This window comes from Schistocerca piceifrons, chromosome 5, assembly GCF_021461385.2.
Source record: "Schistocerca piceifrons isolate TAMUIC-IGC-003096 chromosome 5, iqSchPice1.1, whole genome shotgun sequence".
Classification (NCBI taxonomy): domain Eukaryota; kingdom Metazoa; phylum Arthropoda; class Insecta; order Orthoptera; family Acrididae; genus Schistocerca; species Schistocerca piceifrons.
Genome location: NC_060142.1, coordinates 423,248,943 through 423,264,890, shown reverse-complemented (window position 1 = coordinate 423,264,890; position 15,948 = coordinate 423,248,943). Strand labels below are relative to the sequence as shown.

Genomic DNA, 15,948 nt, shown 5'->3' with positions numbered 1-15,948 from the left:
CAACTGAAATGTCTTTTGTGAAAGACTTTCCTACGGCACTACTTTTTATGGCACCTTTTACAAATATTGGAGCGTGGTCCAAGCTTTTATATAATATCTGTCAAAGATCTTTGGCATCGTATACGGGCCTCACCTCTTCTCCGCCACGGTTATCCTATAATCAATTCAGAGACGTTGAGATTCATATGTGAAACACAAAGACGAATAACAGTTGCTGCTCATGAACTGATCCCGTGGAAATACATAGCCTCTTACGAAGTTGGACTCGTTCAAGCGAGTGAAACGTACACTTATTTATTATTGGTATAATACATTACTGTGACGATTTAATAGTCAATTAACACTTAGAACCAATGAAACTGGCGATGAAAAAAGTGCAGTTCGTGTATTTAAAATACACCTACAGGCTGCTTATGGTGTCGTATTGCATGGCAATATGCGTTCGATACCGACAAGCTACCCGGCGTTACCTGGTTATTTATCCAGTCCAATCTGACAGTAGGCAGGAAAAGTAATGAAATCTGTCTACAGGATTAAAGTTGTGCCGCACATTCCACAGTTACACGTAGCAAATCCGGACGCTACGAATTCGACACTAATACCAGTTGTATTCGATTATCTGCAAATTACACTTCCTTCCCACCCTATCAACCCTCCTAGCGGCGCTTGGAATTTATTTCCTCCACAGTATTTTTACCTAGATACCAACCAATATGTGTTACATATATCCAATCCCATCCCTAAGTGCTTCGGGGAGCTCTGTGTCACGGCTATTTTTTTTTTTTTTTTTTTTTTTTTTTTTTACCAAATGGTTCAAATGGCTCTGAGCACTATGGGACTTAACATCTGTGGTCATCAGTCCCCTAGAACTTAGAATTACTTAAACCTAACTAACCTAAGGACATCACACACACCCATGCCCGAAGCAGGATTCGAACCTGCGACCGTAGCGGTCACGCGGTTCCAGACTGAAGCGCCTAGAACCGCAAGGCCACACTGGCCGGCTTTTTTTACCAGATAGTATGTCATACTTGTAGGAAATTTGGTTTAAATTGTTGCAAGCATTATACAGTTATGATTTAGATGTCACCCCTTCTTAATGCGACTTCACCCTCAGAGAATAAAATTCATCAGAACTGTTACTATTTAGAAGGCCCCGAAAACTATAGAACCGACACGTTTTCTACACGTCTTTCCCTTCACTAACTCCACCTCTTCTCTAAGAGTGCTAGGAGTGTCCCATTTAAACAGTATATGTTTCCAAATAGTAACTCATGCATGTACCAAGTTGGGATGAAATTGCTGCAGCGGTTTCAGATTTTTAATTAGGTATCTCTACTTCCCTACCCCAAAAAATAGGCGTAACTAAATCATCGGAGTATCAGTTTTGGTTGAAACTGCTCGTTAATACTTGGAGTGAGTTATTTGGGGGAAAAAACGGGAACCAGATTCATTTTTGTACATGGTTTCGGCATTACGTTTTCAGATTTCAAATTAGTCAGTAACAGTCTAACTGTGCATCTCAAATGTACTTTCGTGTAGCAAAGTACAAAAGAAGTTGTGCTTCTTTGCATACTTATTGTTTTGTTCGGGAGCTACGCCTGGAACTTCTATACGAAAGAAAGTCAGAAGCTACCTCTAACGACAGATGGAGTACACGCCGACTGGTTCAGTCAGTATCATAATGTAAGAACCGACAAAGGTCAAAGAGAATAAGTGGCAAATACAAAACTGTGGTTTCTGATCTTCCTTTTTACTTGATATTCAGTTCATACACTCCAACTAAATTTCAAGCTTGTACTACTATAGACAGACTTTCGAGTACAATTAGGCATCCATGTGCTCGAACACTCTAGGCTGTGACGATATAATTCTCTGCATCCGCATTTTGCAAGCCACTTTACGGTGTGCCGTGGAAGTGACTTCTTGCGCCAAAATAATTTCCATCCTTTTTCTCGCCCATTCGCGTATGATGGCGTGGGAAAAACAGCGGTCGGTATACCTCTCTGAGATCACGTATCATCTCGAAATTTTAGTAATAATCCTCCACACGATGCGTAACGTCGGTTTTTTAAGCACCTGTCATTGTAATTTGATAAGAATATCAGGAAGACTCTCGTCCTTTCTAAAAGAACCCAAGACCAAATGCGGCACTCTTCACTGGATCATCTTTGTATCATCTATTCATTCCACCTGATGTAAATAGGAGACTTTTTATCACTAACGCGCATCCACGTGGAGAGATGCCAACGACCGTTTCATTCAGCCTTACAATTAAATGGATAGGGAATATTTAATCAATTTAAAATCCAAATCTGGATCGGTCCTGGAGACGTGCACAAACTTCCAATTATCACCAAGTAGTACACAATCCTGATGCTTGCACATTTTATGATCCCTCCACAGGAGAGACAAATATCATATCACCATTTTAGCCCGTCGAGGCATGGAAGTATCATTTACGGTTACAAGTGTCTGTGTCTATACAGTGTGTGTTTATGTTCACGCTGTGGACTCCGCGATAATTGGAACTTCGGGTCGTAACTGTAACGTGTCGGATAACCGTAGGGGCCCACTCGTCATAAGCGAGAAATCCGGGTTCGGGTGCAGGTCTGGCAAAAAATTTTCATCTGTCGCTAACAGCTGACGTCAATACAGATTCGAAAATGCGAATCAAAATCGTAATATTTCTTCAAGTCGTTAATAATGCGTGAGCTTAAAACGTGTTCCACAATTGTGTAACAGATTGACTTCAGCTATACAGGCCTGTAATCAGGCTCATTGTACTCGGTGGTAAAGTACTAGAATACCCATACAAATGTCTTGGGTCCTATCAACTAACAGCCCTAGGATTTAGTTACAACTACGCACATAAAAAAATATTTTTATTACATGCCATTTTTCGGTGTTATCTTCTGACAGTTTATTTTCCATGTGCTGTATGTTCTTTCCTTTTGTCTTATTTCATATTTTTTCAGTGTTCTGTTGAATGTAAGAACATATCTATGAATTTCATTACATTTATCGACGTCACATATCCTGTAGTGTGATTGGCTGTTAGAAGCAAATCAAGGAAGCGCCATGGTAATTACGAGCTTGCAAAGGTAACACGCTATACTTGTTGGTTGTCGTATTTATATCTGCGCACTACAAAAAGATCCAGTTTAATGCTTACACCGTATTTAAGATTATTAAGAACGCGTCCTTTTTTTTACGATTTGCTGCGCGGAAGTTTCGGAAAATGTGACGTCAACGAATAAAACAGTTACCGGAATAGACTTCCTTCGAAGTAAGGTATTTTCGTTTCACGTCGCATCTAGAGCATCAGGTGTTTACGAGGGAAATGGTAATTTTTATGTCTGTAATACGCGAACCTCAGCCTTGAGAAATAAGTCAAGATCCAATTTCAACATGTAATCAATATCAGTTAATGAACTAGTGGCCGTAGATTTACATTTTCTCTCGGAAATAAGGAAGAAGCCAAATTACGTGTTGTTTCGAAGAAACCACCGATTTCGCGTTATCGTCAATGGCGAATTTTCCTGTCGCTACTAACAACTTCTTTCACTTCTGGCTATGTTTTTTAATGTGAAAAACGCAGGGTTTCGCCGTGTTTCAGAGCCCATGTTCAACTGTAGGTTCTCCTATAACTGGCCGTGCAAGTCAGTTCAAAAGCCGAAGAATCACTAACAGGGCCATTCCTAGTGCAGCACAGAGGAGTTGAAACCAAACTTGGCGTTGATGACGGCATTACTGGACTTCTCCAGCGCACAAGTACCGACAGAAGAAAGAGGAAAATCCTCGATGGGCTCTGTAAGCACTGACACACACCGGCTGAGAACGACCGCACGCCGTGTTATCGGTGCGGGGCGCCAGGACGGGCCGTCGCCTCCCGCGTGCCTCCCCTACCATTAGCCCGCGTAGCATGCGCCACTATCTGGGATTATACATTTCGGGAGAAAGCCGGGGGTGGCGCACGCAGGGGGCGACTCGAGGGGGCGGCGAAAGGGACAGTCCGTCCACACTGCAACCGGCGGAGATTGCGCGTTACTTCGTGAACAATGCAGGCCCGCTCTCTGAACAGCATTGTAATCTATGGTTTGGCTGTCAGACACTCAAGAGGGGTGACTGCTGCAACCTCGGTGGGATGTTCTTTCCACAACTCCACACTGCGAAGCCGTTTAAGACTGTGCATATAGCAGTATACAACACGAAAGTCAATTAATCACGCATCAGTGTCGGCGAAAAGCGGACCCATGAAGCCAGTCAACCCAGTGACTATACAGTAATTTCACATCAGCCGGCCAGCAGTCAAGCAGTCATGACAATAGAAGTTTCGTATCGTCATACCTATGAAATCCGTGGCTTTACAAACAACGTGTCTGAACCAAACTAAACAAACACAGACAAAAAAGTTGTGCTGAATAATTCAAACAATGTTGGAGGGGGAGACAATTTAAATGACTGGGGAGTAATAGCGAAGTGAGTCTGACAGGTTTCAATTTTGGGTCCATTCCTACTTTTTATATGCGTGAATGACAGTCCGTTTAAAAGTCGTCAAGCAGCATTGGGATTTTGCAGACGATAACACTGTTATAACAAATCCCACTGGAGAGAAAGAAACAGAATGGCGTTTTTCATAAAATTACTAAGTGGTTTTCTGAAAATGGACTCTCCCCAAACTTTGTAAAACACACTCTACTCATGAAACTTCCTGGCAGATTAAAACTGTGTGCCGGACCGAGACTCAAACTCGGGACATTCGCCTTTCGCGGAAAGTGCTCTTGCCCGCGAAAGGCAAAGGTCCCGAGTTCCAGTCGCGGTCCGGCACACAGTTTTAATCTGCCAGGAAGTTTCATATCAGCGCACACTCCGCTGCAGAGTCAAAATCTCATTTTGGACATTATACTCAGTTCTGCGCAACAGAGGCGTAGCAATAACTGACGTAGCACACGGACAGAAATCAGTAAGAAGAGTAAAATGTTCCAACGTGTTGGATGTACATATAGCTTAAAACTTGGAATGGCAGAAGCATACTACTGAGTCTCCTCATATATTTTGCATACCTCCACTCAATAATGTCTTATGGAATAATTTTCTGAAAACTGAGTAGTAAGAACAATATGAAGTGTGTAACCGTTAGAAAGAAAATAGTGACTGCTAAAAACAGAGTTATAAGAACAATAAAACGTGTTTAATGCAATCATCTTGTAGGTATCTCTTCAAGAGCTTACGCTATTAAGTTTCATCATAAAGAACCCATCGCAATTTGAGAAAAGTAATGGGGTCCATATCCAAAACACTTAAAGGAAACTGACATTCATCACACATAATTAAAGCTGCACTGCCTCAGAACTGAGTTCAATATGCAGTAACAAAAATTTTGCATCATTTTCTCAATAACAAAACGCTTTATACATAGTAAATCAAGTTTTAAGTCTAACCAAAATTAATATCTTGTGGATGAATCATTCTATTCCATAGAGGAATCTTTACTTGTAAACTGGCGGCCTGTAGAAGATTTGCATGAATGTTTGTTCATTGTGTTCATTAATGTTAACACTAATCATGTACATAGAGCGTCTAAGATGATTCGTTCCACATCATTCGCTTAAAGGGATTATTTACCATGCAACATTTACGTGATTTTCTTTTTTCCTTCTTTTATTTCGCTTCACAAATTTCAGTCACGGCTAGCTTTGGATTACGCCTTCACCACAACATTTCAAAATTAACAAATTCAGTGTTTGAGTAGGCGATTGTTAGCTTTATTCGCTCTGCCTATTGAACGGTCCCTCCTCTTTTGAGCGACTGATTCATCTCCGGGGATGGCGCAAAAGGGATACGATAAAACTACATGGGTTGGAAAAAAAATGGAAACCCCAAAAACACAACACATTACCATGCCTAATACGGTGCACCGAAGCAGTTGGACTAAAAACAACTTCCAGTCGTCTCGGAATGTATAAATTCAGATCCTGTATGGTTTTCAGGGGAATCATATACCATTCTTCCTGCAAAATAGTGGAAGGTTCAGGTAACAATGATGGAGGTGCTTAGCAATAACGCACCCTTCAAAGCAGACCACAAATGCTCAATAATATTGAGATCTGGTAATAATTATGGTTACCAGTAGAGATGCAACAATTTATCCTCGTGCTCACAAAAGCAGTCCTGCACGATGCGACCTGCGTGAACAGACGTCCTGCCGACTTGAACACATTATCACCATCGGGGAGTGAACACTGCATCACTGGGTGGACCTGATCAGCCAAAATATTTACATAACCCTTGGAAGTAATGCAACCTTCAGGAGTAACCATGAGGCCTGTGGAATACCACAATATGGCTGCCCAAATTACCACCGAACCCCCGCCATGTTTCACTCTTGGCACGTAAACTCCGCCAGAAGATGGAAACCGGATTAAACATGACACATCCGACCAAATGACATTCTTCCATTGCTCCATAGTCCAGGTTTTACAGCTTTGGTACCATGTCTTCCTGTTGCAGACATTTGTAGACTGAGGAGCGTTTTGGAATTCCAGCTCCCCCTGCAATTCCCTGCTTATGGAGCTCCCTTCACGTAGTTTTGATCCTGACAGGTTTCGCGATTACGATTCAGCTCTACAGTGACTTTTGGAGCAACCGTCCTATTATTTTTCGTCACCATCCCGTTCAATGAGCGTCTGTCATGATCACTCAGCACAAATTGCCGAATGCGATGCGACTTTGCAGATGTTGTTTTTCCACTTTACCTGTATGCGGTATAAATCTTGGATACGGGGCCTCTTGACACACCGAACACTTCGGCTGTCTTGGTTATAAAAGCATCCACCATACGAGCAGCAACATTTTGCCCACTTTCGGGTTCATTTAGCTCCGACATATGTCAACCGTGACTATAAAGAACACTGTTCGACCACGACTGACACTTGCAATGTAATGACGATACTGCATATGGGTCGTTGTGGTCAAATGCAACAGCGCAACTTGCAAGCACGGTTAGCATCAGCATTTACACTGAGGTGACAGAAGTCCTACGATACCTCTTAATATCATGTCGGACCAATTTTTACCCGGCGTACTGCAGCAACTCGACGTGACATTGACTCAACAAGTCGTTGGAAGCCCTTCCAGAAATGCTGAGCCATGCTGCCTCTATAGCTGTTCATAACTGCGAAAGTGTCGGCGGTGCAGGATTCTGTGCACGGTCTGACCTCTCGATTACGTCTCATGAATGTTCGATGGGATTCATGTCAGGCGATCTGGATGGCGAAATCATTCGCTCGAACTGTCCAGAATGTTCTTCAAACCAATCGCGAACGATTATGGCCTAGTGACATGGTCCATTTTCATTCGTACAAACTCCATCGTTGTTTAGGAACATGAACTACATGAATAGCTGCAAATGGTCTAAAAGTAGTCGAGCATAACCAATTCCAGTCAATGACCGGTTCAGTTGGACCAGAGGACCCAGTCCATTCCCTATAAACACAGCCCATACCATAATGGTGCCACCACCAAAGCTTGTTGACAACTTCGGTCAACGGTTTCGCGGGATCTGTGCCACACTCGAACCGTACTATCAGCCCTTACCAACTGAAACTGGGATTCATATGACGAGCCCACGATTTTCCAGTCGTCTAGGGTCCTACCGATACGGTCACGAGCCAATGAGAGGCGCCGCAAGCGATGTCGAGTTGTTAACAAATGTACTCGCGTCGGTCCTCTGCTGCTGCCAAATTTCATCACACTGACCTAACGGATACTTTCGTCGTATTCCCACAATGATCTCTGCGGTTGTTTCACGCAGTGTTGCTTCTCCGTTATCTCTGACAGCTCTACGCAAACGCCGCTGCTTTCTTTCGTTAAGTGAAGGCCATCCGCCACTGCCCTGTCCGTGGTGAGAGATAATGCCTGAAATTTGGTATTCTCGGCGCACTCTTGGCTCTGTGGATCTCGGAATAACGAATTCCCTATCAGTTTCCGAAATGAAATTCCCAGGCGTCTAGCTCCAACTACCTTTCCGCGTTCAATGTCTGTGAATTCCCGCCGGGCGGCCATAATCACGTCGGAAACATTTTCGCGTCAATCTCTTGAGTACAAATGACAGCTCCGACAATGCACTGCCCTTTTATACCTAGTGCACGCGATCCTCCGGCCATATTTATATGTGCATATCGCTATACCACGACTTTTATCACCTCAGTGTAGATTCAAGCATGCACTTCTCGCCGTGTTTCCTTGTCTTTGTTCAACCCTTGTACATGTTTTTCCTACATCTCATTAACCATGGTAATGTGTTATACTTCTGGCGTTTCCATTATTTCTGTTCACCTCCTGTACGTATTATACGAATACAATACGGTGTTGAAAGATGATGATAAATTCATTAACTTATATCCATATTCGATAACATACTAATACACTCCTGGAAATGGAAAAAAGAACACATTGACACCGGTGTGTCAGACCCACCATACTTGCTCCGTACACTGCGAGAGGGCTGTACAAGCCATGATCACACGCACGGCACAGCGGACACACCAGGAACCGCGGTGTTGGCCGTCGAATGGCGCTAGCTGCGCAGCATTTGTGCACCGCCGCCGTCAGTGTCAGCCAGTTTGCCGTGGCATACGGAGCTCCATCGCAGTCTTTAACACTGGTAGCATGCCGCGACAGCGTGGACGTGAACCGTATGTGCAGTTGACGGACTTTGAGCGAGGGCGTATAGTGGGCATGCGGGAGGCCGGGTGGACGTACCGCCGAATTGCTCAACACGTGGGGCGTGAGGTCTCCACAGTACATCGATGTTGTCGCCAGTGGTCGGCGGAAGGTGCACGTGCCCGTCGACCTGGGACCGGACCGCAGCGACGCACGGATGCACGCCAAGACCGTAGGATCCTACGCAGTGCCGTAGGGGACCGCACCGCCACTTTCCAGCAAATTAGGGACACTGTTGCTCCTGGGGTATCGGCGAGGACCATTCGCAACCGTCTCCATGAAGCTGGGCTACGGTCCCGCACGCCGTTAGGCCGTCTTCCGCTCACGCCCCAACATCGTGCAGCCCGCCTCCAGTGGTGTCACGACAGGCGTGAATGGAGGGACGAATGGAGACGTGTCGTCTTCAGCGATGAGAGTCGCTTCTGCCTTGGTGCCAATGATGGTCGTATGCATGTTTGGCGCCGTGCAGGTGAGCGCCACAATCAGGACTGCATACGACCGAGGCACACAGGGCCAACACCCGGCATCATGGTGTGGGGAGAGATCTCCTACACTGGCCGTACACCACTGGTGATCGTCGAGGGGACACTGAATAGTGCACGGTACATCCAAACCGTCATCGAACCCATCGTTCTACCATTCCTAGACCGGCAAGGGAACTTGCTGTTCCAACAGGACAATGCACGTCCGCATGTATCCCGTGCCACCCAACGTGCTCTAGAAGGTGTAACTCAACTACCCTGGCCAGCAAGATCTCCGGATCTGTCCCCCATTGAGCATGTTTGGGACTGGATGTAGCGTCGTCTCACGCGGTCTGCGCGTCCAGCACGAATGCTGGTCCAACTGAGGCGCCAGGTGGAAATGGCATGGCAAGCCGTTCCACAGGACTACATCCAGCATCTCTACGATCGTCTCCATGGGAGAATAGCAGCCTGCATTGCTGCGAAAGGTGGATATACACTGTACAAGTGCCGACATTGTGCATGCTCTGTTGCCTGTGTCTATGTGCCTGTGGTTCTGTCAGTGTGATCATGTGATGTATCTGACCCCAGGAATGTGTCAATAAAGTTTCCCCTTCCTGGGACAATGAATTCACGGTGTTCTTATTTCAATTTCCAGGAGTGTATGAGTAAAAATAAGAATGAAAATAAAATGGCAAATAAAATGCAGCTCATCACACAGAAAGGGAAATACTGCTGATTATGTGTCCAATTATAGTTTATTTTCTGTATTATTTACTAATTAATCAATTTCCATTATTATTGATTTTATTGAACATCTGAGGATGACTTACGTTGGTGAAACCGGTTTTTTGCTAAATATTATAAAAAACTGCGACTGTGATAAAGACTTCCTTATAAATAAACCTCTCGATCACGTGATATTGATTAACGACAGAAATAGGACTTCAGAATTTACCATATCTTTCGGTTAACTTAAAGACATAAAAAAGGAATAATCAACACGTCTAGCGAAACTAACTTTCTGAAGCACGTCGTGTACAATGTTTTCAAAGTGATATTTTTTGGATACCTCAGCTCCTCTCGATCGTAACCAATGAATTAAATATCAAGGAATGGTATAACGTGCGCTTGCAAATAACTGCAAAAAGTACAACGATTAAAATATTTCCAATGTTGAGATCCGTAGCCGGGGACACAATAAGTAAACCTCAGGTGTCGACAGGACTACGAAGCATATACTTACAATGGAAAGTATTTCTACAACATTTTATGATACAGTTACGTTCCACCTCCGTTGCACACCGCGTCAGAAATGCCACGCGATTAATAAATTTACTTACCTAGCTGCAAGCGTCGACAGAAGCTCGAGACCAGCTAGTAGGAAGTTGGCTCCATTGGGGTCGTTGTCGATAGGGTCCCTGACGCCCCCGCAGTAGGCTGCCAGACGGTCCACAACGCCCAAGCTCACAGTGTAGCTGCAACAAGCGGAACACCACCGACGATAGTAAATACGGTTCGAAAAGCACCAACACAAACACAGTTAATTACGTTTTCATCTACTACGGCCGTAAGTTAATCACATTGCTTGCATGCTGACTTGAAAATAAGCAGTTCCGTAAAATATCGACAGACTCATTTAATAAAAGTACGTCACTGGCGGGTGAGCGACAACGGTGTACTGTTTTAACGTTCTAAGGAATTTTAAAACTGCGTTAGTCATCGTCTTAAAATTAAGAGTTATATTTTTAATCACATCGTGGGATTTTTTATTACAATGACTAAGAGAGAGCGTTGGTACATGTAACTATACATCAAACAGCGACAAAATTTCTGCTGTGTGTAGCCCGAGTGGTTAGCGTGCAGAAACAAAGAAGAGCAGTGTGTTCCATGAATAAATACTTACATAACTACATTCTGCCAGATGATGATGTTGCTCCTCTCATATCTCAAGTATGTTATAAGAAGTACTATTATACTCGTACATAGCTGCCGCGATTAGCCGCTTCTCTTGAATGGACCTAGGGTAACCCTTCCCTCATTCCAAAACTAGAAAACGAGCAAAACACAAAATACAACAAAGTGGAGTTCACAAAGCATTCGGTAATGACAACGAGGTTGACAGTGCCATAAAGGAGATAGAACTCGTCCGACTACTGCCGGTATTGTCCATAGTGCAAACGAGCATTCTCGCTGCACTTCGTAACGTTTATCTTTACATCGCTATCCCAGTGCTCTCACTGCACACAACTTCGCCGTCCACGATCAGTCTGCCGGCCACTGTGGCTGAGCGGTTGTAGGCGCTGAAGTCCGGAAACGCGCGATTGCTACGGTCGCAGGTTCGAATCCTGCCTCGGGCATAGATGTGTGTGATTTCCTTAGGTTAGTTAGGTTTAAGTAGTTCTAAGTTATAGAGAACTGATGACCTCAGATGTTAAGTCCCATAGTGCTCAGAGCCATTTGAACCATTTTGAACGATTAGTCTAAAATAAACACAAAAGATCTCTAAGTCTTGAGTACAACGGTTTAATCTTCTGTTATGCCTTAAGCTCATGTTTTGTTTACGAAGAGACAATACAATACTACACTGGTAACATTTGGAAATGTAAAAACATATCTGTAACATTGACTGCCGAGTCTACACAGGTTCTGGGTATCGTGAACGAACAGATCTAGCTGTGTGTCACACGACCGTTGTCTTCAAAAATACAGTTAATCTGATGTGCTGCTCTAAGATGAGACACAACATACTGTATCTGAAGGCAAGCTACTGCTCTCTGGTATTGAATGACGAGAATGTTGACACAAAAAATACATTTTATACGAAAGAGCACGGTGGAACAACCGCACGACAAAAAGAAAAAGACAGGAGAGGAAGAAAAAAAAAACATCGTGCGGATCCGAACATCCCCCAGTTTTCCGGTCTCCCCCTTTTAGGTTGCATCCCCCGCGTCCCTCGGTGCGCGGGCAGTAACCGGGAAGTTTCCGGGCGACCAGCTGTCGCGAGAGGGGTTGAGGGGCGGGCTCCTAAAAAGCTTCTTTAGCCAATATGGTTATTAATGGGCGGGGCACGCGGGCCGGTCTCCGGAATCACTTTGCGCCGGCCGCGCCGCCAGCGCCCCCGCCCCCGCTACGCCCACACCGCTCCCACGTCAGCGAGTGCGCGACCCGCACCCCCAGCCACCCCAATTTGCGCCGGCTGCGCGCGCGGCTCCGAGCTAGCGGCCCGCCTATGAATTTTAATGAAGTCTCCCAGAATGATATTCATAATAACGACGCGGCTGCGTTACACAGCCGCCCCACGGCCCGCCCGCCGCTGTGTACATTCAATTACACGCGACCGCCGCGCCGAGACGGCGAAGGCTCACGTATGTGCACAAGCTCGGGATGATGAGCCACGTGTTACAGAGGATCCCGCATCTTACAGTTACTCAACCGAGGAATACCACGACTTCCCTCCTGTAGAAACTAACTTCCAGCTATCAGAAAGCGACCGAAGATAAAAATAACCTAATATCAAGAACAGGCGATGGTTACAAAAGATGGTTGACTGTAGGCCCAGGGCTGCCCTTGCTTGCCATCTCTTCTATATATGTCATTTTTAGCTCATTATACACAACGTAATTAAGAGTGCTACATCACCACCAACGATTAGGCGTTCCGTCCAGTGCCGCTTCAGGATTGTTCGCGCCCTCTCTTTAACCCTAGAGTGGGCGCGCCGTTATATTTTATACACCAGAGTCACCTTTTACACTCTACAGGAGAAATGGCAAGTTTTACAGCCACCTAATTGTGGACAGCTTTCTATTCACTGTTTAGCTTATGTTTAGTTCTGTCAGAGCGATTGCAGCTTCAAAAGTTAACAGCAGCAGCGCTGTACTTTATACACCACGCGCCTTGTCGAGTAAGTACTATTTCGTATTATCAGCGTTATCTCTTGTGCTACAAAGTGGTAGGCCTATATTTTAGAGCTTTCCGTTATTATAGATAATTATAAAACTGGGGCAACCACAGCTAAAATAGTTCTACATGACTGATTGACAATTCATACAGTAAACAGTTTTTTATCAGGGGTGTTAAATTATTAAACATAAAACTGTATGAAAGTCCAATAGTCCGCCGTAGCTGTATTCATTCAAGTCAATTATAGACCCATACAACCGATTTCACAACTTTTAACTTGCATCTTCTTGTGTATATAAATACTATGTCACAGGGTATGGGGTGTAGTTACAGAATGCCACAGAGTGAGGCGTAGCGCCGTATAACGATCCTGCCTTGGAGGCGGTTAAGTGGGAGATGTGTCTCAGAGATGGATAGTGACAGATGATGACGCGAGACTGGACGTGCACGTAGTTTATGTATCAGCCGATACAGGACAATATTGGATAGGGGGACTCTGATTTTAGTTTCGATTGTTAACACTAGAGTGCACAAAAGTAATAGAATGTTTTTCATAAACTCTTCTAGTATTTTCATAAAGTGTTATTATTTCTTTCTGTGTATGTAAAATGTTATAAATGTGTTTTAGCAGTATGAATGATGCGTGAGTGTGGTTTAAGGTTAATATGAAGATAATTGTTTAACGAGTTATGTAGTAGGATTTATAGTGTGGGAACATTTCGAAGAAGTATGGATATGAACGAAGGGGATTTTTGTGGAATAGATTTGTAAAGTAAGTTTATGGTAAAGGGAAAGTTAATTCAGGTATAAATAACAATAGTAAATAACATTGTGCATAAACAAAACTTCAGCATATTAGATAATTACGTCGGTAAAAAGTGCAGTCGAGAGGTTTACTATTTTGCGATTGGTTATGGATGAAAAGCGCGGACTGACGCGGGAGAATGTTGTTTTGCTATTGGCTGTTAAGTAAACTGACCAATGGTAAAGCAATATTGTTCGCGCACCTTTCTCTGCTGGTAGAGAAGACTTAGAGTATTCTAGAGTAGAGTGAGAGCCTAGCCATGAAACAGTTCGGACGTGTGTAGTAGTAGTAGTTCCGACGGAAATGAGAAGTTGCCGGACCTAGCAGTGTTTCATACATCAAAAGTGTTGGAAAGTGACGGCATAATTATTCCAATGTGTAGAAACTTCGGAATTTTTAAGTGAATTTTGTGATGAGAAAAGACATATATATTCTGAGTGGCGTATTGCGCAGGTCGGTGGCTAAAAACTGTGACTGCATTTGGTACCGACAGACTTAATATTTGACGAGCATTATCAACCAAAAACAATCAGTATTTTTGTAGCTATTACGTTTTCGGGAAATGCAACACCATAAACTTGCTAACGTGAGTGAAAGGGATTGTGAGTGACTGTGTTAAGACTAGCATGGCCATGGCAGTGATACTTGTTCACCTAAGCTTCAGAATATATTAGTTGAGGACAAAATTTCCAAACTTTCATTTGTGTGAAAACTTTCTCCCGAAATGTAGATTAGTAACTTAAATTGCAGCCTGGTTCACGTCGAAGTACAGTAGGTTTCACTCGGCTTTCCTACTGATGATCCGCTGAGACAATGTTCACAGGTAGGTGCAGGTCCGTTGTAAAGGGACGGAAAGAACCGCCCCGTCCCAAGAGTAACTGTTGGAGTGGCTATGCAAAGTTCTAAACCCTCCTCAATTGATAAAAAAACCGTCATCAATGTATAAAAAAAAACATCATCCATGATTAATGTCATGTCTGTGTTAAAAATCACGAACAGTCATCAACTTACTGATTAAAATGTATTCTTGTTGGCCAATGTCAAGCAACAAAGCCCCTATAGATGTTATCCAGGGAAGTACTGGGCCCTACAGTGGCAAAAACCGATAAGCTTATGTGTGTTTGTCACCGAAATAGCAGCTGACAACATAAGCTACGACCGCCCCGTGTGTTGTCGAAGCGTGTGCTATGGCTGCTGTCTGGCATTTCAATAATTCTGAGGGAATATCGTCTATTCCAGGGTTCTCGCTTCGGATTACGTCTTTCAGTGTTCTATCAAATTCTCTTTCCAGTATCATATCTGCCTACCGTTCTTCATTTACTTTCTCTATCCTTTCTATAATATTACCCTGAAGGTCTTTTCTCTTCAAAATATTCACTACACCTTTCAGTTTTCCCTTTTCAGCTTGGTACTTGGCCTTGCCATCTGAGCTCTTGATAGACTTACAGATGCTTCTCTTTTCTCCACAGGTCTCTCTAATTTCCCTGTAGGAGATATCTATCTTCCACCTTGTTACGCTTCCTTTTATAACGTTGCATTTCACATCTAATCATATCAGCTTTGCAATTTTGCCCTTCCTGTTTCTCACATTTTTTAGCGTCTGTATTCTCTTTTGACTGCTTCATATGCAACAGTTTTATGTTTTCCTCTTTCGTCGATTATACTTAATGTCTCGTGGTTCATCACAGGATTTCTGCTGGCCTTTGTTACGTATTTCGTCCTCTGTTACCTTCACTATTTCATCTTTCAAGACTACCCCTATTCGTCTTCTATTGTGATAGTAATCCTTGTTTCAGTCAGTTGTTGTCTAATGCTACCTTTCAAACTCTCAGCAATCTCTGGTTCTTTCTACCTATTCAGGTCCCATCTCTCCAATTTTCTACCTTTCTGTAATTTTCAGTTTTTACCTGCAGCTCATAAATTACGGACAGAGTCCATATATCCCCCTGGAAATGTCTCGCATTATCTATCTTATCATTACATAATAAACTTGAAACCTTCCAGTGTCTCCAGCTCTCTTCCATGTACACAACTATCATGATACTTCAACCA

The 15,948-nt window shown here is 43.7% G+C and overlaps 1 protein-coding gene across 1 annotated transcript in view; it reads right to left on the bottom strand.

Moving 5' to 3' along the window:
- Window positions 1-15,948, bottom strand: part of LOC124799056 (S phase cyclin A-associated protein in the endoplasmic reticulum) — a 621,352-nt gene that overhangs the window by 147,579 nt on the left and 457,825 nt on the right. The window contains exon 25 of the mRNA XM_047262594.1: window positions 10,532-10,666. Coding sequence (XP_047118550.1) covers window positions 10,532-10,666 — 135 coding nt within the window. The remainder of the gene's footprint in view (window positions 1-10,531; window positions 10,667-15,948) is intronic.